Here is a 26,087-nt window from a genome sequence, read left to right on the forward strand (position 1 = left end):
GCGGGGGACGCCGGGAAGCGGGGGGTGCCGCCCCCTCCCGCCGTGCCGCGCGGCGCGGCGTTGGGGCGCAGGCGCGCTCTCGGACGGCGGAGGCATGGCGATGGTGAGCGGCGGGGGCCGCGGCTCCCGGGGGGGGGGGGGGGGGCTCTGCCTCCGGGGAGGGGGCACGGGGACCCCGCCGGTGGAGGGGCTCTCCTTCCCCTTCCCGGGGCCGGGCGCGGGGCGAGCGGTGCCGCCCGTGAGGCGCCGGCAGCGCGTCTGGGCCGCGAGGGGCTGCGGCCGCCTCAGTGGGGAGCGGGGGGCGTCCGCGCGCGGCGCCTAACGGCCGAGTACCGGCCCCGGGGGAAGGGTCACGCGCGGCGCCTAACGGCCCCGGGAGGGCGGGCCGACCCCCCCGCGGGAGCGCCGTGCTGGCGCCGGGGCCGGCGCTGGCGGAGGAGGGCCGGGCACGGAGGAGGCGCCGCCGCAAGGTGCGGGGGGCGCGGGGGCAGCAGCGTTCGCCTGCCCGCGGCGTGTGCCGTTGGCCACCCTCGGAGGCCGGTTCTCGCGTGATGGCGTCCCTGGGTCCGAGTCTGCGACCGTTGCTGTCCGCTTAATTACGCGTCCTTGTACAGGCACGAACGCCCGCGTGTGTGTTACAGCCTGCGGGCAGCACGGAGGTTCCCTTTCTTCCTTTCATCTTGTGTTGTCCTGAACGTTCCTAATGTCTAGTCCCTCCTGCGGTGTTGCTCATGCTCCCCTCCCCTTTATCGTGCTTGGTCGACTTTCTTCTGTTTCCCTAAAATTGTTATTTAAGTGGTTAGTTATTTAACATGTCGCTGATTTCACTGGCTGGCAGCCCCAGGCTCTCTTACTCTCTGTGCCTGGAAGCAACCTATAGTGCTGGTGCTTTCACTTTGAAGTTGCTCAAAAAAAGAGAGGGGCAGGGAATGCCATAAGGTTACGGTCAGTAAGCTAACTGTGGTATCATCAGCTATGTCATCAAAAGTATTATTTTCCCTCTTCACCTGCAGGGAGGGATGCAAGCATGCATACCAGTTTCCTAACGTAACACTAGTTTTAAGTATAAGGTTACAGTGAGCTGGGGCTTATGCTTACTGTCTTTAGGTGCCTAAGGAACAGATTCTGAGCTAAATGTGATTCGGTTATAAAGAAGACTCAAATGATGACCTGTGGGAATATTTCCTTATAGGCTAGGCTCTGCAGAATTAGGACTAAAGTCGGCATGGCACCATCTTTTGGGAGTTGTCTACAAAATGAGCTCTGGACGAGGCCATGGAAAAAGGAAGATGCTCGCCCACCCTGGTTTTTTGGTACATGGGAGTGTTTGCAGTCACAAAACCAGCGAGTTAATGGTGTTAATAATTATCTTGGGAGACGCGAGAGCCATCTGCATGTCTCTGCCGCTCAGCCCCTGCTGCTGTGGTCCGACAAAAGGCTGTGGATGAGAAAACAGAAGAGTTCAAACTGGTCTACAGGTTTCCGGGGATTAAGTACTGCAGGGTACTGTCCAGACTGAAGCTGTTACAGACTGCCACCACCGTGGTCATGCTGCCTCCCATCTGCTACCTCTATCTGCAAGACCAGGTTTCTCAGAATATCCTCTTGTATACAACTGGCATTGCATTCTTTGCTGGTGCAATGTTGTATGGTATGAGCTACTTTTTCAGACGAATTATTGGATTAATCTACTTAAGTGAAACTGGCCGTACTGTCAAAGTGGCCCACTTGACGTTTTGGGGAAGACGGAATGACATTTACTGTCCCGTAGAGACAGTGATGACTTTGGATGAAGTTGGAGATAGCAAGGGGGAGCTACTTCTCCAGTTCAAACGGTATAATAGTACAGATATTTTATATTTTACGATTAAGTTTGGCCAGATTGTAGACAGGCAGAAGTTTACTCAAATATTTGGAGAACTTGAGTGATACAGCAGCTGATTTCCAGTGATTTTCCTTGTTGCGTGTTCATTGTGCTTATTCTTTTGTGAAGTTTAATTAGTTTACCAAACTGACATACTTCTGTCATTTTCCTGCGCAAAGCCTGCTGGTAAGTGCTTTCGTGTAGAAATGGTAAAGAACAATCCACTGGATTAAATGTCTTTGCAGCTTGTTTAAGCCGTGAGCTGCGTCTCTGCCATGTCGGATACAGTGATGTGCATGGTGCGCTGTCACCAGCAGTTCCAAGTCTAAACTGTCCTGCTTGGAACGTGCAGTAGGAGGCTGAATTACTGCTGCTGACCCCGATTGTTTCAGCTGCCCTCTTAGATTGTTTTGAAACAGGAAAAACTCTTGAAGTGAAATGCAGTAACTCTGCCGGAGCATCCTCACTTTAAATTGTTTCTTTTAGCGAATTCTAGGTTGATTGGGAAGCCTCTTGAAATTAAAACTCGTCTCATATGTACATATGATAAATAATGCTGGATGTCAGAGAGATACATGCTTATGCGTTAATGAAATTGAGGTAACTGGAAAGAGCGGTATATAATGCTGTATAAGGTCTGTGGGGTCTCTTGTTAAGGTCTTCCACGATGTGAACGTAACTGGGCAAAACAAGGGTGTATGTTGCAAGACACACGGACAGTTCAGCTGTAAGGGTAAGTGAAAGACTGGGACAGCATTTCAGGAGCCTCTCGTAGAAATTGCTTTCCCATTGGAATCAAGGAAAAACATCCCTAAATTATGATGCTGTGCATTTCCGGGACAGTCTGTGATCCTTTGTTCAGTTTGGATCCTAATGATCATCTGAAATTTTGGAACTACTTGTCCTTCTTTGCATATATTCATGTTTGTGTTTGTTTTGTATGTATGGATGACATTTAATCAATGCTGTAACACTGGAGTTGCAAATACTTCAGGAAATGTTACCAAAATTATCTTAGACTATGTGAGTTAAGCAGTCTTCTGTGAAGATTACCATATAGCCTGGGAAACAAGTTATCTGTATCCCTTGATTGATACTGATTGATACTGATTTGGGCCTATTTTAACATCAAAAGCTCTGTTGCCAAATACCCTTTCCAGTCCCTACTCCCCCAGTCTGGGTTTACGTAAAATGAAACGAGAAAAGGTAAGAAGGACGCCTAAAGCTATGTAGAATTAAGGCTGAAAATATGTGTCCTTTGTATTCAGTTGAACTTGCAGGGTTGACCACCTGAGAACCTGTGTCCGTGAAGGACAATGGTCGTATTCTGTGGTGTTAGTATGATTCCTCCTTTTCAAAAACCAAAACCTCAGTAGAAATGAGGAGCTGGATTTAAACCCGAGAAAGAATCAAACCTGATCACTTGTAACATGTAAAACTTTTTTTGAATTGGCAGAAGCAAGTTAACTCCTTACACTGCTCTTCTAGCTGTTACTTCATTTGAAACTGGCAAATAAACTGACCCTCACCAACAGAGAAATTTGGAGTGTTCTGTTCCCTGTTTCTTCCTCATGTGTATTGAAACCTGTGTCTCTTGGTGGATCGGCAGATGCAGGTAAGTAAAATTGCCATTTAAGTGCACGGGCTAACCCTGATATAATATTTATTCGTGTTGAACTTTTCCTAATGGGGGCTCCATTATTTTAAATTTTGGCTGATACTGTGTGGTACAGCAACATCAAAAGGAAAAGAAGAGAAACGTTCCTTCGCTTAAACACCACGGCAGCAAAATACAGTGGACTGTATGCATACGCCATGTTTTTTGGAGGCTTATCTTCATAAGAAGATATTCAGTATGCACTAGTGATTCAGTTTCGGCAGGTACTAGGTGTACAATAAAAAGCCCTGGAGAAGTTCAATTATAAATATTTTATTTAAGAATATTGATCACACATGAGATGTCATTTCTTATGAATCTGTGTACAGTTACTAGTTACACCATGAAGTGTAGTTAAGTATTTGTTTAAACATTTATTTGGCACTGTCCACAGTATGCTGTAAACAATATTAACTTATATGCTTCAGCTGCAGTGCTTTCTATGTATTCTCTAATATGATTTCATCAACATGTTGTACACAATTATACAGTTACTGAGTGTCAGTAAAAATTATAAAAACACCTAGAGTATTCATAACAAAAGTGAAGATGTGGTAAGACTTCCAATTACTGGACCTTTGCTTCTGTAAAAGTACAAGACTTGCTAGAGACATTTACTAAGACTACTGCACTGATATGTTGAACAAACCAGTTCCCAAAATGGCGTCAAATACAGTTCTCGGTTTGACTTCCCTCTTGCTGACAATAGGCTTACGAGGACAGCGATGACAATGAGGTTTTGTTGAACACCAATTTACCAGTCCTTGCCCCAGATTTCTACAACCTCTGTTCAAAAACCCGCTCAGGTTCTGACCAGCTGGTACTAGAATTCTGGTTATTTTTAAGCTAGCAGAAGTGAGTGTACTTGAGTTTCCCATTACCAGCGCTCAAAAAATAAAATGGGAAAACCATGATTAACACTTCTTAAAGCAGGTAAGAAACCTTTCACATTTTGGTAGCTGTATTAAACATGTAAATATTTTAACTGCTCTGTCTCTTCTTACGTACTTAAAAATTGTGGTCAGATCCTAATAGGGCAACTGTAAAGAAGTCCACTGTAGTCCCTGTTTTTTGGTGCACAACATAGAATTAAACTTAGTAAGCAAAATCCAGATGCTTGCTAGCCAAGAAAAAGAAAAAAGGCACCAGACCTAGTTCAAGTCAGCCTTAAGCAAATAGCAAAGGGTACCTAGTAAAGAGAGGTCCAAAACAATTCTCTGAAGAGAAACAAATTAATGAACTGTTGACACTTCTTGATCCTGTGGCTTTCTAGATCTCTGAAGTATCAGTGACTCAGAATAAACTGTTAGAACAAAAATAGAATTACTTTGCATTATAAATGTGCAGTTAGGACTAGGCCTTCACTATAGTGGCTCTGATGTCAGATAATGGCTAAGATCAAGCAATTCTGCTGTAGTTTTACAAAATACCTCAAGTATTCATGTAGAACTTATAGGTAAATTAATGGCTATTGTGTGTTATCGGTAAATGGTAATCTCAAGTCATTCTAGATTGCTGACAGAGGTGGAAATAATGTGCTTCACATGATTCTCTAAGCTTTGTCAAATTATATAATTCAGGGTATAGTTTTCTCTGTACAAGTCTGATGGTACAGAAGAGAATTCAAAAGTTTTAGAATCCAGGATGAGGAAAAAAGTACTGCAGTTCCAGTTACAGCACTGCACACGTGGCTGAGTGCATTAGTGCCTCTGAAGCAGTACGTGTAGGCTGAAGGCTGGGCACAGAGTAGCTGATGGCGTCCTGATCCAGTTGGTGTGGCAGATGTCTGTATTCAGGGCAATAAAGCTGGAAATTATTCTGTAAAATACTGTACTTGGCAGTGGTGGAAAGCAGAGCTTTCCTTGAAACACCGATTTCACTCCAGCTACCATTAGACAATGGCACTTTCTGTATGGCAGGCGTGTGGCTTCATGTGTTATGCCATACTTGCTGCTGCTGCTGGACGCAAGAGTACATCCACTGGGATTACCTGTGAAAACGGACTGTACCAGGTCATATTTAGACAATTACATAGTCAGGGCCATGAATGTGGAGAGGACTCTGCAATTAATACGACCCAAGCCAGAAGATGGAGGGCCACAGCTTCTACAAATGCACAGTGTGGGACAGCTGCATGTACCTGCTGGTGACCAGTACCAATGCTCTGCCTGGGTCGAGTTTGCATGGAGCAGCTTGCCTTGGGCAGGATTACAGACAGAACACAAACCTTAGGTTATGACTTTACACTTATCTTGTAAGTAGAGAAGACATGAATTAATGCAAACTAATTTCATAATCAGCTGTTCAGTGTGAGGGAACTGCTTTTTACTTGAAGTTTGCTAAGATGTCACTGAAAATGTTCAGAAAGAGGTGCGCGTGATGATCCTTAAAGATCAGTGTTGGACGAAAACGAATCGATCTGTCACCACAGCCTCCCAGCACAACACCTAAAACGAGAATAGAATAGGTCCTCTAGTCATTTCCATCCTTGCCAAATATGCAGAAAATGCAGGTCTCTGAATGTGGTTCACCTCACTGGGGAGGGCCAACAGAAGCTCCCCAAATCACTGCTAACCACACGACGATACAGCACGTAGTCAGTGGTGCGACGGGGCCTCAAGCTTCACAGCGACTCAGAACGCCACTGCGGGTGCCTGTAGCCGTGCTGTAGAACACTTGGAATGTTGGGACTAATCCCAGCATCAATGGGAAGGCTCCATCCAGCACAGAGCTCAGACAGCATCTGAGACTTCAAAGCTGCAATACTCTACTGGTTAAGTACCTCAATGCTAGAACAAGACACAGTAGGTTTCTTTGCAATTTTGTTTTTAAACTACTTCGTATTTAATTACAAAAAGTTAAAATATCTCAGTGCTGGCAGACTTCTTCGTGCAGTACTTTAAATGCATGGTATTTTTTTTACCCAAAATCAATTAATTCTTTGAAATGTTTGTGGGCAATGAAAATCCATACCATTGAGCTGAGCTTACCTTGCCTCTACCATGAAACAAACTGCTTGCCTTCTCTCCCTGCAGCTTAGTTTCCAAAACCAAAAAATATCAATGATGTCTTTTACACTACAGTTTTAGTTTCACAATAATTCAGATGCATCATGCCTGCTTCTTTCAAGAGAGATGAGTAACAGCAAGAACTGACAGCAGCAAACCCAGGGCCCACACACAGTTACATTCAAAGAGAATGTTAGGCTTCAGATCATGAGGTTCCCCTCCTGATATCTGGGCTTGTCTACAGCTGGGTAAGAGTTCTGTAGTAAAAGAGGGATGTAGTTGTAGATCTGTGCACATTTTAGGCAACTCATCATGTTTTATTATTAGGTATTCCATAGAATTCCTAGTTTTCTCCCTGTGTTTTCCTGAGTGACAATTACATTCACTTTCTTCTAATTTTCCTGATCTGTTTCTAGAAGTAAGCCATGCCTAGGTGCACCTAAGGTCACTGCAAAGGAATATGAAAGTGATGTCACAAAAACTCGTGCCCTACATAGATCTCTTCCAGTAATGTTAGACCTATAGAGAAAGGTAAATGTACACACCATGCAACAGACTGGTCTGATGTCTCTGAAAATACAAGTATTTCCAGAAGAGTCTAAATACAGCGTTGTTCATAATTTCACTTCTGTCCTCCGATACTGTAGTACACACATACACCATACAAAAAAGGAAAATTTAAAGCATTATATATGCTACTGTTCGTCATTTGAGCTAATCCACACACACAAACTTTCTTACCTTTGTTTCTAGCTATTGTAATTAACTTGTTTCTAGTTGCATCATTTGGAGTGTCGAACGAACAGAACGTTCCTCTTCCTCTCACTCTGCTGATAAGATGGGGGTACCGAGCCTGCAAAGAGAGGTGAGGAAGTATGCACGGCAGCTGCTGCAACAGAGGGCACCTGGTGGCAAGCTCTGCCCTGCCCTGCCAGGCATTCTGCCACACGCAAACCCTGCTGCCGCCTCTGTTCGGGGGGAGTGGAGCTATTGCAGAGGCTGGGTTTCTCACATACCCTTGTGTCCTCTTCACCCCTTTCTGACAAAGGTCTGAATAGCCACAGACTGCAGAGCCCAACAGCAGGCAGGTTCTCTCCTCACAAAGCAGATAAACATCTGAGCAGGAAGTGAGAAGGAATTTGCATCCCTGAGCTGGGTCAAGTAAAATCTGACTTGGAGCCTCCTGAAGCGAGCAGAAAGCACCTTGCATCTAAAATGCACTCCAGGAAAACCTGAGCGTAAATAATGTGGAATGGGGCTAGAAACCAGCTCATTCTTACGCTGCACCAAGATGCTTGCTAGTATTATCTGCTTCACTTACTATCAACTACAATCCTCATCTTTTGTAAGAGTAACTTTTTTTGGGATAGTACTAGTTGTATTCTGGCCCTCCGAAGTATGAAGATTATATTTGTTTGTGTTCTGCCTGCCTCTTATGCCTTGAAGAGAGCAGAGACTGTATTTGGGTTTATCCTGTGCAAAATGCCGTTTGGGAGGCAAGTATCTGCAAGCCTGCCCTTAAATGCCTATATGATTTTCCTTCTCATGTGGGGCTCCATAGTTGAAGCTGTGAGGAATTTCCCTTAGTCAGGGAGGGAAAGCTACAATTTCCTTGTTTCAACAGCCCAACGGAGTTCTAACAAAATACGAAGGCGCTTTCCTTTAAAAAGAACTCTTGGGACAACGAAATGCTAGCTGCTTGTGGTAACAGACTTCTAGCAAAATAATTTAACTAGCTGCAGTTCATACCTTCAGATATTTGGGGGTCACCCTTTATTTTGGATTAAGCTATATAAACCCAGCATTCTTAAGTCAGTAAGAGAAAGTTTACTTCAATTCCAAATGGGACACAGTTACTCAGGTTCGCACTGAAGTACCTAAACCAGCAAGTTATGATTGTGGTCTAGTCCCCAGCTGGAGTTCCTCAGTCCAAGTGTTTAAACTGGATGAGGTCAGATCCTACCTGATCAGCAAACTTCTCCTTCTTATCTAGAATCCTTCCAGATGTTTACCTGTAAATCCAGCAGCCCAGTCAGCAGTGCTTTCCCGGCGTGGGTTGCATTGTTTAGAAGGTCTTCTCTTTTAATAACCTTAATGACTTCAGCAAGCATAAGGTTCTTGGATGGATCTCCAAGCCAGGTATTAAAAATCCGATAGGGCTTGGGAAAGGGTGGAAAGAGAGTTGTGGAACATGTTAACAGGCAAATCACTATAATAAAGAAAAGCAAGCCATCAAACTGGTAATGCCAACATCTGGTGTATGAAAAAGCATGCACTAATCTCACCAACCCCCTTTTTTTGTTGAAAGAGCAAAATATAGCTGCCCTGCTGAGCAGAAACAAAGGGCAACTACTTTATGCTACAAATTTAGTGCATTCTGTCTTTCTGCGCTGACATCTCATTGAAACATGGCTATAGACGACATGGAAATCGGCATCATCCATACGGGTTTTACATTCAAGCTTTATGTTCTCCCCCTTAATTTTTTTTTTTTTTCATTTATTACATCTAAAATGTCATTAATGCAAAGAAGAAATCTTGCTGACAGAATCCGTAATGCTGACATACAAGCTCTGAAGATACCAAGTTGCCCTACAGAAAAAGGTGTCAGTTTGTGGTTGGATTTCGTACTGAAGGTTAGTTCATTAGGCTAAACCCAGTTCTCCACTCCCTCCCACCAGCTTTATGACCTTTGTGACTGACAGCAACTGGAATACAAGTGAAAAAGTGACGACAGCTTTTGTGTAAGCACAAAGCAAGTATCTATGAATAGCAGCTCCATCTAGAACCTGCATTACTGAAGGAAAGCTTGTCTCTTCCACGGACATTACAGCTCCTCATGAATGGGTCACCAGCTAGCACAGAGTTCAAGTTTCATTGAAAAATCTTACAGCATTTGGCCTGAACTCCTCTTTGTGGAAGAATCCTCCTGTCATCATCTTCTTGCTGAACGTTACCACATCAGCTGGGTCATCCAGGCCCCAGTGTTCATGTGCCCAGAATTTTCCTGTGCAGCCACCTCCCGTCTGCACCTCATCCACCAAGAACGCACAGCCATGCTGCGGAGATAGATGTAAAGAGCAGGGAATGTGAGCCCTCATCTCCAAAACAAAAACACCTCCCTTAGTGAGCAGATAAATACAAGGCAATTACACGCCAACAGCCCTCCTTTCTCTCCCTTCACCGCTCCTAATCTCCCCTCCCCAACCCCCACACCAATGCCACTCACTGTGCATTAGGTTTCACAATTAAAAATTCAGCTGGTTTTTCAGAAAGGCAGTAGAAACATATTTTCTACCTAAATTCACAAACGACGTACATGTTTTTACATAGTCTTGAACATTTCTAAAGGATACCTGAAAACATCTGGGAGGAGTCTGGGTGGCATTTTCAAAGCCCCTGAGGGAGGTACAATGTTATTTCTAGGAGTTTTGTTTGTTTTAAATAAGAAGTCTCTGCCGCCGATGCGAGTCGGGCATTTGTGGCACAAAGGCAATACCAGCAGCATGATCTGTTCAGTCTAGGGGCCTAAAATGATCCTGGAAGAGCTGCCTTTTCAGATGAGTCTGCTGGAAGTGCTACTCATTTTAGCTGGCAACGTGTTTTTTTTACGTGAAAGACTATTTTGTTGAAACTTTGGGACAGGGAGATCAAGCTGTATCATGATATTGTAATTAAAACAATGGGTAAGGACTTTTGGCAGCATCTCGTTTTATACGAGGCAAACCTTTTCATGTCACCTTATTTACTGTATGACCCTTGCGTGAGCAGCTGTTAACAATGGGAAAAGCTGCTTTTTCTCATGGCAGAACAGAATTTTCCAAATGTCACCTATGCTCTTCTCTGTAAGCACACTAATGTTTTGAGGGTGAAAAAAGCATGGCGTAGGTCTTATTGAGGGCCATCACTTCTAAACCGGTAACTTCACATTCCAAGTATCAAGACATCTGTCCTTTTCATTGTTTTATTGCGACATCAGCACTACGGTTGGACTGAATTTGTGTTTCAGCTTTTTTTTGCAATTAAAAACAAGTATGTCAACAAAAAATTGCCCTTTTCCAAACCTGCCTCTTCCGAAATTGTTTGAACCTCCTCAACAAATTGGCATTATAATTTAAACAACGCTACTGCGAAATCCATAGTTAATGAATCAAAGTAATTTCTCTCTCACTTAGACATTAGAGGAAAATTTATTGGACTGAGGAAACCACTAGCTGTGCATCGAATGGAAGAGAAAATACTGTGCTGCCAAGGGGTTGCTTGTATCTGAATACATGTACATAACTACCCCAAGTGCTACTAAGGAGGCCTGTGAAGCTCTCAAAGCGCCTGGGGCAGGGGGGAAGGCCTCTGGAGACACCAAGAAGTATTTGCATTTTCATTTTACCACTGAGTGAACAGTGAAATATTTTATTACCTTTCTGGCAATATCTCGTAGCTTTCTGAAGAAGTCATCTGAAGCATGATTGTCCCCACCCTCTGACTGTATTGGTTCTATAATGATCCCAGCCACAATCTTCTTCTTTTTCCTGTACTTTACAATCAGGTCTTCTACCTGTAAATGAAACATTTATGGTACATTCTCCTTTCAGGACATTCACATATTTCCTCCCAGAAAGATGAAATCTCAGCAACAGAACTTCAACTTTTCATAGACATCCCCGACTATAAAGGTGTCAGGAAGCACAAGGAATCAACAAGTAGTTCCTCCAGCATTTAACACTGCCCTCTTGTTCCTGAATAATGCTTAAGTTTAAATCGTATCCTAAACATGTTGTAACTAGTTGCACATTTATCTACAATGGTGTGAAAGCTCTAGCAAATTTCAGCTGAAAGTATGATGGAAACCACTGTAGTTTGCTATGCCGTTGCTGTCGTTCCACCTAAGCAATATAGCAGAAAACAGATTTTGTGTCAGAAAACAAAACTCAGCTAATGTATTAAAGACAGTAATCTGGTAAATTTGCTTTTTCTAGTGACCCACTTCAGATACTTTAATCAGACGAAATAGTGCAGAAATCCTGTTGCTGATAAGGGGCTTACAGAGAAGTTTTAATTAACCTTGTAGTGCCAACTGCTGCGATTAGTAGTGTCATTTGTACTTGAAATACCCCTTACAGCTTTCAGGGCCCACAATCCGTGTAGGCTGTAGAAAGCAATGGTTTCCAAAGGGTGCCAGTAAGCCAATCCACAGACTTTCAAAGAAAACGTTCGGCTTTTTTTTTTTTTTTTTTTTAAATAACAGCTTCACGTCTGTGGTTTGATTTTTTGCATCACAATTCCCCCACCCCAAGCTACTGTGGAGCAAACACAGGGAAGCCATTTGCTATGCTTTCCGTTTTCTCTGGCAGGTTTGAATAAGAAGTCTCTTCGATCCAGCTCTGCACAGCCATCCGGCGTGCTGCCGTGCTCCGTTCAGCACACCGCAGCCCCCTCCTCTCGGGTCGGTTATGCTGCTCCAGATAGCGCACTATTTCGGTTCCACTCACAGGGCACACTGTGCCGTGCTCCCCACCGCCGTCTCTCAAGAGTGAGCCCTTGCAAGTGACAGATCCTGGGTCCCAGTGAGCCCAACAGGGAATGCCATGGTTCTGGTACCTGGAGACAGTTCTCCTCCCTTGAACTCTGTTCTGCCCACCTTTCCTTTCTCCTGGGCTAGGGAAGGCACAGAGTCCCTGCCCGCTCCCTCCCTGCAGCCATAGGGAGGATCAGAGCTTTATGCCAGAAGGCTACCACAGAAAAGCTAAAAACCTGAACTATTGTTACAGGTTCTCTTTGCAGAGGATTGATTATACACACAGTGCTCTCTCTTAGTCCGTGTCCCTTTGCAAGATCTGGCAGACAAGTTCACTGTGATACAACGAACTTCTCCTGCATGTGAAGTTTCACTTTGGTATGACTCGTGTAGACCTCTAATTCACAGTAAGCTGGCTGTTCTTCTGAAAGGCAGGGACAAACTTCTGACCGTAAACAACAGTGAATGCTGTTTTAATCACATGCTGTTCCAATCCCTGAAAACATTATTTTAGTGAAAAGCAGCTAATCCTACTAACGCTATTCATTATTTCAAAACAAAAACAACAGAAAGCTGCCAGTGAATTTTTTACCTCCTCTAAACAACGGGCTTCTTCCTGTTGATTCTCTTTCACAAAGTCTTCCAGAGGATACTTTAGCCTTGGAAATGGAGCAATAGGCCAGTCCAGCGATGGAATGTCCAATTTGTGAATTGCTTTAGAGTGAGTTGTAGCTAAGCAACCTAAACCCAGAAAAGCAAAAATTAAAATAATACCTGTCTAGGAACAATACAGGAAAAAAGCTACCAAGAGGTGAAAAATTGCCTGACACCAGGACTGTAGAATTCTCTTAATTGCTCTATGTTTTTACTTCATTTTCTGAAATATTGGGTAATTGGATTTAGTCAAGCTTAAGAGGATTGCTCTAGCTTTTAAGCACCAGTTTCCACATGCACTGTTCCAGGAGAACCTCTGTCAATCTGAACAGGTTGCTCAGATGAGGTGGGTTTCATGTGTACAAAGACAACTGCTCGCAAAGCTCAGAATTACAGCACTCTTGGGTAACGTGTTTAGAACAGGGATTGAGCCAATATAAAGTGGTAAAAATGAGTGACGTCTTGTTTGTATGTTGTGGTGATTTTACCCCAGGAGTTAGGTTTTTACTAGTAGAGACAGGAAACCTTGGATTCAGAATGAAAATAAGAGACCTTCTGAAAATAAATTTTCAAAAGATATAAAATTAATTCCCACTGTCACTCAAATATTCTGTTTCAGTACTGGTGGGGCTTCCAAGGCAAACCTTCAATAAACCTACAGCTTCTCTACTGGTACTATTTGTCTAAGGAAAAAACCACTTTTCAGAAACTACAGTGAGATGACAGCTTACTGCAGCGGCTGAGAGGAGGGAAAGGAACGGGAGGCGATGCCGGCAGTGCTTTTCTTACCCATGGTCCTTCCGTGGAAGCCACCCATGAAGGAGAGCATGGCGTAGTCGGGGCAGCCGGGGGGCTGCAAGCAGAGCAGACAGGCGGGCAGTCAGCGTGGGGTGCCGCGGGCAGGTGGCCCTGACGCAACCCAGACCCAAACCCACGGCCAGAGCACAGCGGGATGGCTGGATCCAAGCTCCCGCCTCTCATAGCATGCTGATCGGTTTCCTCTTCAACCGTCAGGCATCGCAAATTGTTATATTTACCCACTTAAACAAATACATTTGTCGTCCCCTAAAAACTGCCTGACCTCCTAAAATACGTCATTAATACTAATGAATACTTGGCAATTTATACTGTATAATACTATCACTTCACACATGAGCTCACACAAAGGCTGAGCATTCAGAACAAGCAGCCCCTTTCTGTACAAACTGCGAGCACGTGCGGACAGGGTGGCCGCGCCGAGGTGTGGCATCGGGGGCTGTGGGGGCTCTGCGAGGAGAGGCCAGGGCTGCCCTGTGCCGAACGCCCCGTGCGCTCCTGGTGACTCGCTGTACCAAGAACGAGAAGGAACCATGACAAGAGACATGCAAACTGTATACTATCTGGAATTTAATAAAAGGATATATTTGGGCTAACTCCCCACCCCCTCTAAAAATAAAAATTCTCTTTCTTTATGCCTCTCTCATCCCGCAAGTGAGAGGATTGTCACCACTTACATGCTCTGTTTACACCTTTAGTCTTGTACCCCACACTCAGCTACAGGGTTAAGGCTGCAATATTTGTAACTGGATTCTGGAGGATCCCCCCGCAAAAGGGGGATGGAGTTGCCCTCTCAAATCTGTCCCCTCCCCCAACTGTAAAGAGAACTCAGACAATTAGCTCAAAGAGGAATCCTAATGTCTAGATAGCTAAACTTGGACGAAAAGTGATCATTAACTTTACAAGTCTTTGGTCATCTTATAAAATTCCTGCTCCTTCAGGTCATGACGAGCCATCCTCTTATTTGTATTGGCACAGCCATCTGTATGACCATGCTGTAAGCAACATCACAGAACTTACAAAGTAATTCTGAAGACAAACAGAACAAAAAAAAACCCTACAAGAACCCGCCTCATTTTTAAAGCCAGATGAGTTCCCTAATCCCATGTGAATGAACTGAATGCTTGTCACTACAGAAGTGCCAAAGATCAGGCTGGGACCAGCAGGTTATTAATTTCTAACATGTTTATCTCAAAGAAGAGATTAAATACTCTGTTTTCTGCTACTGTTGCATGTTCAGATTTGTGACTGGCAAGAGCAAGACCACCTCGGTTGAAGGTGAATAGGACTTCAGAGGTTTATCAATCAGCTGCATCTCAATTTCCGCATTCTGCCTGTTGTTAACATTTAGTCAGTCAAATTTTAACCAACCCCTTGATCAGTTTAAAGCCATAAAATCACAACTTCTGAAAAAAAATTAGAAGGTCTGTTGTTATTATTTGTAAACTTTTCCATGTATTAATGATCTCCGTGGACCCTAAATTTACAAAACTGAGATTCTACTTCAGAGATAGTAAAGCCAATTTTTCCTCCCAATCTTCCCTTTTAAACCTAAGCCAGTGGTACATCTGTAGGTATGGTAAAGAACAAGTGTTACCTGGTTAACCATGCAAGATTCCAGTTCTTCTTTTGTGACATTATTATGGCCCCTCTCCTTGTTCTGCAAAAAAAACCCAACCCAACAGATAGTTTTCCTGTAGTTGTAACCAACGCATTTATGGCTGAACCACAGATTAGTAATGCTGGTATTCCAAATTAGAGCCAATGAAGACACTGACTGTGGCTCTTACATACTGACTGCAATCTGCATTTTCTTTATTTCTTTTTTTTATAATTTCTGAAGTTGTGTCAATATAAAGTGAAAGCTTAGATGAAGACTTTTTAATAAAGATTTTATACTAGGTTGAATATAAATCACATCATGAACAAGACAACCTCCAAGCCTTACTTTGTTTAACAGTAACAGTTCTGATGATGAATAAATACTCATTTCTACATCTAAACCTACAGAAAACATCTTAGTATTTTACTCACTCTGTACCACATAAATATTGCTTTAAAGGCATTTTCATTAGAGCAGGATCCGCAAGACATGGTGATCACCTGTGGCAGGCCCTTAGGAGCCACCTGTCAACGAAGACAGAAAATTACTCCAAAATATTAAGCACAAGTATAGAGCCAAGTGATGATAATACTGATCGGTCCTTAACATCATGAGCTTCAGTATAATGGGAGGCCAACCGTGCCTAGGATGAGGAAAGCCAATTTTAACTGCAGCTGAGAGGACTCGACTCAGTTTCAGTCCCACGGATCTTCAAATTTAAATCAAGACAAACAGAAGCCACTTATTCCACTATCTCTTATGAAAGCACAGTGAACAGAAGTTAGTAAAAATGCGTTTTCTCATCCGTTCTTGAATCCAGAATGAGAGAGGCAGTATCTGTGCAGAGCAGACATGTCAGCCTCTCACATTCAGCTGTCAAGTCGGGGAAAAAGGTTCGATCTCATTACTTGCAGTGGGAAGGCAGGTGGGCAAACAGCTAATCTGTAATGTTCCCTATTAAAATCCTTAACATCCCTTGATATGCCCGTGTCCCTAAACACAGAACAGGGTAACTCATCACTGCTCTCTCAAACTTACTGATAACAAAGATTCTTTCAGTCTTTCTGCAAAGTTCTCTGGAGGTAAAATCCCTAGGGCAGGTCTGTTGATAAAAGTGCTCTACAAAGACAAAGGAAGAGAAATTGTTAGGTTTTACTACCACATGAAAAAATATCATGTTGATATCAAGGCAGTTACATTTTATTCCAATTACAAATACCAGCCAGAAATGTGTAGTCATGGCACAAGGAGTTTTACAGCTCCCCTATTAAAATGGGATTTGGGGGAACAAGGCAAAGGTAAACTTAAAGGATAGGGGCTACGTCTGAGAAGGATAACACACATGCAAGGATCAGCAACACAACACTACAATAAAATAGATTCCTGGCAAAAAACTTGTGCACACAAACATGCTGTCTCCCTTCTAGACTCCTCTGGCATGTACTGTAATGGGCAGTGCTGCAAGGAGATCGGTCAGAAGCTACCCTGCATCTTATTACCTCACTACTCAGCAACATGCATTTAATCAAGCTCAAGAACATTGACTATGATAGATCCAGACATGTTGGTGAAATTCCTTTTCAACCGCGTACTATTTTCATGAAGCTTGCTGATTTGCAGGTACATATTTCCTGTTCTAGGGCCTTCAGTTTGCACAGTCACCCTTCTCAGTGCCTCAGCCTGAATTATGGGCACACTCTTTATTGTGCATTACAACAGCAGATTTCTAGCTTCCCAGTTTTCTCCTTTCCATTTCCTGATTGAGGTCTGACACGGACCAGGAGCCACTCACGCTGAAGTAGTCTTCACAGATGCAATGCGATCTCTCCTAACAGTGGGATTCCATAGCCTACCGGGAAACTACCTGGTTGAACTCATGTCTGCTTGCCAGAATTCTTTTCTCCAACCATTCCCTTTCCCTGTCAGCAGAACTGAATCTGTGTTGCTGCAAGAGCCTTGGTAATCACAGAAGTGACTACAGGAACACAGCCTTCCCATACCTATGTGGAGGTTACCGAGAAGATGGAGCCAGGCTCCAGGCTCTTCAATGGGAAGATGAGAAGCAATGGGCATAAATCAAAACACGAGAGGTACTGATTTGGGTATAAGGAAAAGCTTTTTCACCAAGAGAACAGTGAAGCAGCGGAACAGGCTGCCCAAAGAGGTTATGCAGTCTCCCTCCCTAGAGGTTATCAAGACCCCAGATAAAGCCCTGAGCAACCCGGTCTGATCGCAGAGCCGACCCTCTCTGAGCAGGCGGCTGGGCAAGAGACCACCCGAGGTCCCTTCCACCTTCAGTTGTCCCACTGGGCCTATGAACTGGCCCCATCAGGACTCACACCTTTGAGAAAGGCAATTCTGGTGTCAGCGAACAGCAGCCGGTGGGCAAGCTGAGCCTGCTGCCCACACAGGTGTTTCTAAAGCGCAGCTCTGGAACCCCCCTCAGTCTCCCCAGTCCACTAATGGAGATGAATTTGTCATGTTTATGCAATTAATTTAAATGAAGTGTCATGGATTAAAATTGATTCATCATTGCTCTTACTCTTTGGAGGTAATCTTATTTGATTCACAATGTGCTATTTTCTATTTTAAATTAAATCTGCTCAGAAAAGGACAAGCTCAATAAATTTGCCAACTGCAAAGCAGCATTATTTGCCCTTTTTTTGGTTGTTTGTTGTTTTTCTTGTTGTTTTAACAAGTCATCGTTGAAATTAAAGGCTGAGCTTCGATGACTTAAGTCCTTATGGGTCTCCAGAGGGGACAGACTGCCTCCCCCAAAGCATTCGTATTTTCAGTGCAACTCAAGCTTGCACATTTATCAGCATCCTTCAATCTTTCTCCTCAATACAAGTACTCATTTATTGTGTGGACCACAGCAAGAGGTGTGAGTGGTCACACTGTACCTGTAAGAACACTTCATCAGAATTCTTAGGGAAAACCAAATATCACACAAGATAGAACAGAATATGAGCTAGGACTTTGTAACTTGTACAAGTGTGTTACTTCCAAAACAATGTTTGTTTCAACAGACTCAAGCTTAAAAAAAACACCTAAGCAAGGATGTTACTGACAGATTAACTCAAAGTTTTTGTTTAGTACGTATGAGAAATCTTACTTGACTTTTTATCTCAGTTTAGAAGTAAATTTTCATATAAACTTAGAGATACGAGACCATAAATTTGTTGTGAATTTAATTATGGGCTGTCACAGTCAATTGACAACATTTGCCATTAAGCAGAAAAGTGTATTTTTCTTTTGTTGCTAATATGATACTCAGTACTGAGAAAAAACGAACATTGACATCAAGCTGCTCTGGTCTCAAATGAACAGATGCATATTCTGTTCTTTATAGCTGGCTATAAAGAGGGTACATGGAGCATTACAAACCAACCAAACAAAAAATCCGTACAAGAAAAGACCGATCCCATTGTTAACACTAAACAAGGGTCCTACCTCAGCGTGTATTACTCAAAAACAGTACTTTCACAATAAAGCTGGCACTTGACCTGCAGTCAGACCCCAGCACACGCGCCTGTCTGCAGCGAGGTTTGCACGCGTTCTGGCTCTTCACAGCTCTCTGGCCTTGGCACTGCAAAACTTCACTGCAAAACTGACATCCTGCCTACGCTGTGCCCAGGCTAAAGCCTGCCAGAAATCCTAAGTGCACACTCAGGCGGAGACTAATAGGTTCCGTGCCACCCTCTCCACTGAATTAGTGCAGGTTTCAGAAATCGGAACAGGGTCCCAGTAACATCTCTGACGCTCTTATGTGGGAGAGAGGGGTCCTGGTTGCACCATTCATTGTGGACTCTGGAGGCAGTTCCTTTTACTGCAGGCTTCTAGCTGGCAGCCTGTTAACTTCCCTTTTCCAGTGGACAAATTAGCAACTGCCACCAGACAATCGTTCTGTTTTGGTTTGCGTTTTTTGGTGGTTTTGTGGGTTGGGGGGGAGAGGAGGATGGGTTGTTTGTTTTTTAAATCTGACTTTGCCTACTGCTGCGTTATAATGAAGATATTATAAGTTAACATAAGTATTTAGAAATATTAGTGCTTCTGTAATATCCGGATCTGCCTTTGATAACTCCAGCATTTCTAGCCCTGCTGTTTTTTTTAAAAACTTGAAGTATTTTAGTTCTGGGGAAGGCAGAATTTCTCATCCTGAAGAACTGAGAACTCCATAAAGCAAATCAGCTCAGGGAACTCAAATGTCTGCACTTCTCTGACATGCTGGCTCAGGATTTACACTCTGCTAGAGTGAGCTAGCAGGCTCTTTTGGAAGGGAAATGCAGGTATGAGAGGGAACTGGCCCACACTTGAGCTATGCCCTTGCAGGCAGCGCGGACACCCGTTACTGGCTTGCAGAAACAGTGGCTCAAGTCACTAAAGACAGTACAATCAACAAGGATCTACTGATGTGCAGTCAAAAGCCAGTGAGCTCAGTTTATCCACGTACTATATGCATAAGCTATTATGCCAAAAAAGGTTACAATTTTAAAAATTGCACAAAATCATTATGGAATCCAAAACTTCTGTCCAAGCAGTGAAAAAATGAAGCTTGAAATAGAATGCAACTTCATTTCAACAATTTCCATAATTTAATCCAGTTTATCTCCAATCACTGTCAGTATACTGTTAGGGAAAACAGGAAGATACTTTATTTAAGCAGCAGTTACTCTGTTTTGAAATAATCCTGTTGCTCTAGTCTAATGATTTTAATGTTTCAAGGACATGTCAGTGGTTTAGTCAACTTAGTACTTTGGAGATGGGAACCAGCCACTACCCCCTCCCCCCCCCAAAAAACAAAACCACCCACAGCATTCCAGATTTAGAGCACCATTTTCATATTCAAAATACTATATTCTCTCTCAAGGACTTGTGCTTGCTTTCAGGCTCAAAAATCTTCACTCAAGAACATTGCTAAAATGGTTAATTGGAAACACTATGCTTGAACTATGATTTAAAACTGGCTACAAACACATCAAGTGCTTGCATCACCCGAATGTTTACTTCTTGTAAAGCTTCACAGAAGTTTTGGTGTCATCTTAAACACTACCAAACTCTTTTCATCTAGTGGGAAATAAAGAAAGCAGATCCTATCATACTTTAAATTGAGTCATTAAGCATTCATTATCAGTTTAAGAAAAAATAAGAAAGACCACCACAAGGAGGGAGAGGACTCCTTCAACTACTTAATGTTTTAATTCACTTACCAAGTTCTGTGGCTGCTGTAGAAGCTTTATCAGAGAGGGATGGCTGTAACCTAATTAAAAAGAACAAAGAAAGAAAACAGTTATTTCTATCTGGTTTCAATACACTAATGTAAAGTGTAACCTAGAGAATAACCTTAACTTAATGCTTGGCTGTTTCTGTGTAATGTGTATGTTTTAACTACTAATAACAGAACTTCTTTCGAAGTAGTACAAACCTCTCTTCTTTTACAAAATATTTTATCTGGAACTTTGCTACAAATTTTGTGTCAGTCAATAGCAAAACATATTTTAGTACTGAAAGTTAAAAATTGAACACAAAAATAAATGAACATGACACGGATCTTTTACCTGATAGGGCCTGATTGAAGCATCATAGTTTCTACCAAGTGCTGCGGGACTGACATTATTAAATGCTTGCTTGCTCTCCTTTCTAGGTTTCCTACATGTATTTGGTTTCTTTACAGTACAACGTGCGAACCTCTCCTCTTCCTCCATTAAGAGCAGAAATCACTTTCTGCCAATGGAGCCCACAAGCCGTTGTTTCTGTTAGTCACCACTTAGCTGTGGTATAGAAGCGTCTCCAGTTTCTCCTGCCTGAAGCAGGCTGCTTACCGTTCTCGCTCACCGTAACCCTGATCTGCTCGACTTACATGGCTCTCACTGAGCACTGAGCACCCAACACGCACTTCAGAAACAGCTTCTGCCACTCCGAACCACAGAGGGAAGCTCCCCATGCAGCTGTGTCCATTTACAGTAGCTGGTGCTACACTTCTAGTCTCATAGCAAGTTTTACCCTCCTTGAGTATCAGACTGATTATTCCTAGCACAATAACAGAGCTTCCCCCCCCCCCACTGTGCTGTTTAACTGACTGGATTTTTCCTCATTGTAAAATCAACTTAGAAATATATATTCCCCCCTTTATGCTCTTCTTCCATGCAGCTCCCCAGTCTTTGGCAGCTGACCGTAAGAAACAGACAAGCAAAAATCCACATATTTACCAATTTCCCAAAGAAAGCTCATTTAGCAATTGTAATTTCAGTGCATTGTAATGTACTAACAAAATATCAGCAAGGGCTTTTTTCCCTCAGCAGATACAGCCGGATGGCACAGGGTAACCTTACTAGCACAGCAGTGCTGTTCTCAGAGATGGTTTTTCATTGCTGATGCGTGCAATGAGCACATGTTATGGCAGACCCAGCAGGGATAAGCCCTGGGACTCCAGCAGAATTTTGCCAATGGCTTGACAGCGCTCCTTGACAGCTGTCGCAGTTGGATGGCATTCATCACCGCTATCCTCTACAATGCTATCTAAACACTCTCTCTGTGCAAGACGCTGCCAAACTTGGTTTTGAGACGTGCACGTACTGGCCTCCACATTATCTAGGCTTTCACGTATATATACACTCACATTTATTTGCACGCATGAAGATGCATATTTCACCCCTGCATACTGCAGATGTTCATGCATGATCATTAACAATCCTACCAGAAGGAAGAACCTGCCTACACAGACAGCCATACACTTAAAACTCATAGACTAATAAGCACCCAAATCTCTAACCCGCCACAACCCATTAGTTATTCCAAGACCCCTGTCTGGAAATGTTTCTTTCTCAGTCATAGATTTACATACCTCAGCTGTGCATCACCACAAAAGCACCTGTTTGATAAATTGCTGTCTCGTATCAAAGAAGGAGGTTCTGCATTTTTCACTTTCTCTCATGACCAGGTTTTTTTTTCCTTCCCATTTTCCTTACTTTGAGAAGCTTTCATTTGGAAAAAGATGCAAAAATTTGACCTTTTTACCCAGAAACATCAAGATGCTAAGAATGCTTTGGGTTTAACACAACAAAGGTGCTTAATTTATACCCATTGACGTTCTATGGGATAACTTGCTTGCTTACAGGTAAACCAACATATCTGATGTAAAAAAAGAAAAAAAATCTTCACCAAAGGAGCCCAGAAATTTCATTTTAAGCCTGATTTCTAATGTATGAAATGCCAAAGCCAGAGATTAACATCATCTTTTATATTCCCTTGTAGAAACAGTTGGAAACCTCATCTTCCCTACTGCTCAAGAAGTCAGACCACTCTAATTTTATTGCAAAAGCTTATCATGCCTCTGAACGCTTCATTCGAGTTGAATGACAATAGCCCCGATTATCCTGTCTGAGCAATGGAGCATTAGGCTACTGTGTTAACAAATCAATTATAAATTCCGTTTTGAATATTTTAGTTCAAAACAAGGAAATATCCAGATTGTTTTAACTGCACGTCATGCTGCAAAGAATCTGTTAAAATTATTATGAAGATAATACAAGCAGTTATTTGAGACACAGACAACTAAATCTGCATTGCATCTGCTGTCATGGGAAGAACTGTTGTTAGGCTAGAGGGAATGACACAGTTGAAAGCTGTGTCACTGAGAGCTGTAGCTGTGGCTACCGCTGAGAGCACCTTTGAGAGTATATCTAGTGTTTAGAAATCTCCAAACTAAACCTTACAAAAGTTTGTTATAAATAGCTACCGTTGCTTAGGAAGCTTAACCATTAACTCTGGTATTGCTTGTAAAAACATGTAATTCTGTTGCTGGTGTTAAGATGCATGAAGAATGCAGAGATCTTTGCATCTTCTCTTATGTAAGCACAAATTCAAGGCTTCTATTACCCATAACTTACCCTTTCCCCACCCACACAAGATGTCTCTCCCATTCTCTTCACTTCAGGCTGAGTGGCCCTGTCTTCCTCCTAACACCCCCTATTCCACTGGTGCATCCTTAAACAGGCCCCAGTAAAACAAGAGAGAATCCTTAAAGCCTGACTGTTTCTGACAGAGTAGGTCTGCGTGTAGAAAGACGCTGAACTGGTACGTGGGTTCATAGTCATAAAAGTAACACCAGGAAGAACTAAATGGTTAAATAACTATTATATAACTATGGTAGACAAAGTCAAAAAGCTCTAGGCTGAGAGAGCAAACAGACAGTAACTTGTTTCATTGCCATGACCAACGCAAGGGTTTGTAGCTTTACGAATCCACTCAAACACCTTCCTGTCAGAAGTGACAGAGTTGGCTCTTAAGAGAAGGGCACCTGCTTCATCACTCTTGCTGTGTGTGTTTAGATCAGTGAGACAGGAAAGTACATGTCCTCCAGGCTCATGAATGTGCCTGTCTGCAAAAGGAAAAAAACTGGAGGCTGCTAAAATAATGAGATGGAGAAAGCTCAAAGAATCCATTTGAACTAAGCAGCAGGCTGCTGTCAATAATATCAAACTACACCTCTCCGCATCTCCCCAAACAAAACCAGACCTTCCCAGCACTGAAAAGCAGATTGTTTCATTTGCTATTCCAGGATGTTTGCTAGTAAACATGTCGATAGAATCCCCTCTTGCATTTGGCTCCATGGGGTTTCTACCTCTATTAGACAGGTTAGATACAGGTTTAAAGGAGTATGTTGTACTACAACTTCCCAAAAACCATGTGGTAAAACACTGTTTTAATTTTTGTTTTTCAGTAAGAAACAGCCCAGAACATCTTTGCCTAGAGGTTTTTTTATACTTTAATTCTTATCTCTCCACACAGGCACTTATTACCTCTCAACCTCTGCTGATAAATATACTCTAGTGTAGCAGATCATTATTAAATCTTGGGGAGTCCTGACAGATTCATAAAAGGTTTTATTGGATTTACTTGCAGAGAGATAAGCACAGATGACTAGCAAGCACCTTGTGATCTTGTTTTGGTGTCCCACTCTAGAACCTAACTCTGTCACCAAGAGGGACATTATTAGCAACCTCTGCAGCTTCAGATAGTCAGTCTTGTCATTCAGTACAACTTAAAAAAATAACTTAATGCTGTGTGTTCCGTTAGATTTAGGTCAGCCTGTAAGTATTAAATTTCCATTTACTTCTTGTTGCTACGCATCATAGAGCCATTATCTGAGAAGGTGTATGACGCACTGTACTATAGTTCCTTTGCAACTGAGGAACACGTCCTCTAGGACAAAAATACCAAGCTTATCCTCAAGAAGGTATTGCCACACATGAAGGGGGAACTAGATGGCTTAGCTGAGGATCAGTTATAGGTACTGGAGTCTTATATCTGTATGTTTCAATCAACCAGAGAAAGTAAACTGCAGAAGCCCCTGCCCATTTAGAAAATGTTTCCCCCCTAATACTTAAATATTTTATACACAAAAACTATATTAAAGGAGGTATGCTTGCACCATCAAGCACCAGAAGGTCAGAAAGCCTCAGTGCACTGTCTGTACAACCTTAATTTCATTCTTTTGGAGTATGCACTGACTTTTCTTCGACTACATGACCATGCACCGGTTTCTCCAAATCAGCATTTCTTGTGTGAAGAATGCGAAGCCTTGAACATTAAATGCACTTCCTTTCCTAGAAACCTAAAATCCAATCCCATTTAAGTTAGACGACCACTGGCATACAAGCATTGTGCTCCTTTGTCTCACCCCTATTTCCACATTAGCACTAACAAAGTTATCTCAGTGCAGCATCTAAAAGATAAAAAATATCTAGAACTTGTGTTGATGAAAATAAGCTACAAACATTGAAGAGTTCTGGAATGATTACACATTTATTGAGGTGCTACATGAGAGCAAAAATATTACCTGTCTGCAAAGAAGACTGGGATAACTGAAAACCCATTGCAGTCACAAGGTCTTAGATGCCAAAAATTTGGTAACGACCTGAACATCACTAAAGTCTGTTTCCCAATAAAGGAGGCCTGTAGGGATGATTTTGAGTCATCATAGTTTCTATACATAGCACAACATCTACCTTTTAAATTACCCCAGCACTTCTGCTCTTCTTGCTTCTGCAGAAATGTATTTTTAAGCAACTGAGAGGAACCATTGACAAGGAACAAACTGAACACCTACTGAAACCTAGATTCCTTGCAGTTGGGGCCTACATCTCCGCCTTGCTTTTTTTCCTTCTTGAAATGCTTCACAAAAAAATCAACTGACTTTCCCAAGCACTTGAAAAGTCCATTGTTTGGTCCCTCAGCCCAACTGACCTGCCACCTTTGCTTTCACTCAGCACCACAGTTCAGTGTTTGGTCTTGTTTCATCCTACTGGAGTCCACATGGCCAACTCCTTTTTTCAGTTCTTTCGAGATAGAAACGTTAACTAAAGCATATAATTTAATGTTAAAATGTTTAAGTTATGTTTGTTAATGTTTAAAACAGTACCATACTGTTACAGAATCACAAAGTACACAAATCCAAGCAAAGACAATCTAAACTGTGGAACTTGCATATTCAAATTAACATTAATACTAGAGCTTCTTCTGGGTACCACTATGTATTTGAAGTGAGCTGTAAGTATTGAATTTGTAGTTTCTTCAGCTATTCAAAAACACTGCTACATAATACACAGCAGTGAGGTGTACCCTGATCACAAGGCATACATGATGTCACCTTTGGTTTTTTTTTAGTTAATCAACCAACTTCTCTGGTAGTGGCTGTGATAACAAAATGACAGCTTGAGGACAAAGCAAAAAGTTTTGGCACAACTGTCTCCTACCTATTGGGATGGATGAAATCTGAGAGTAGAGATCCAGCATGCGATTGCCATCTACATCTACTAGGTAGTTCCCTCGGCTCTCTTCATAATTGCAGAAAAAGTGTACAGCTTCTGCATTCTTAAAGGAAAAAACAAACAATTAATGCTTTAAAAGTAGCAGTCTGTAGGAAGGTGCACCTAATGGTTATACAGCAAAGTCTGATTAAAATATCT

General features: G+C 42.5%; 2 protein-coding genes across 2 annotated transcripts in view; one reads left to right on the forward strand and one right to left on the reverse strand.

The window, feature by feature from the left end:
- The first annotated feature begins 86 nt into the window (after positions 1-86).
- Positions 87-3,448, forward strand: TMEM186 (transmembrane protein 186). The gene is given in 3 exon segments (XM_050906037.1): positions 87-103; positions 1,193-1,376; positions 1,379-3,448. Coding segments are annotated over 3 exon segments (744 nt in total). The 5' UTR covers positions 87-94; the 3' UTR covers positions 1,930-3,448.
- Positions 3,449-3,783: 335 nt separating this feature from the next.
- ABAT (4-aminobutyrate aminotransferase) overlaps positions 3,784-26,087 on the reverse strand; it is a 59,806-nt gene continuing 37,502 nt past the window's right edge. The window contains exons 5-16 of the mRNA XM_050906006.1: positions 25,875-25,992; positions 20,328-20,377; positions 16,156-16,236; positions 15,549-15,641; positions 15,112-15,174; positions 13,488-13,551; positions 12,637-12,785; positions 10,947-11,084; positions 9,421-9,588; positions 8,542-8,688; positions 7,271-7,382; positions 3,784-5,968 (exon numbers count right to left, since the gene is read on the reverse strand). Coding sequence (XP_050761963.1) covers positions 5,847-5,968; positions 7,271-7,382; positions 8,542-8,688; positions 9,421-9,588; positions 10,947-11,084; positions 12,637-12,785; positions 13,488-13,551; positions 15,112-15,174; positions 15,549-15,641; positions 16,156-16,236; positions 20,328-20,377; positions 25,875-25,992 — 1,305 coding nt within the window. The 3' untranslated portion in view covers positions 3,784-5,846. The remainder of the gene's footprint in view (positions 5,969-7,270; positions 7,383-8,541; positions 8,689-9,420; positions 9,589-10,946; positions 11,085-12,636; positions 12,786-13,487; positions 13,552-15,111; positions 15,175-15,548; positions 15,642-16,155; positions 16,237-20,327; positions 20,378-25,874; positions 25,993-26,087) is intronic.

Source organism: Gymnogyps californianus, chromosome 15 (assembly GCF_018139145.2).
Source record: "Gymnogyps californianus isolate 813 chromosome 15, ASM1813914v2, whole genome shotgun sequence".
Classification (NCBI taxonomy): Eukaryota; Metazoa; Chordata; class Aves; order Accipitriformes; family Cathartidae; genus Gymnogyps; species Gymnogyps californianus.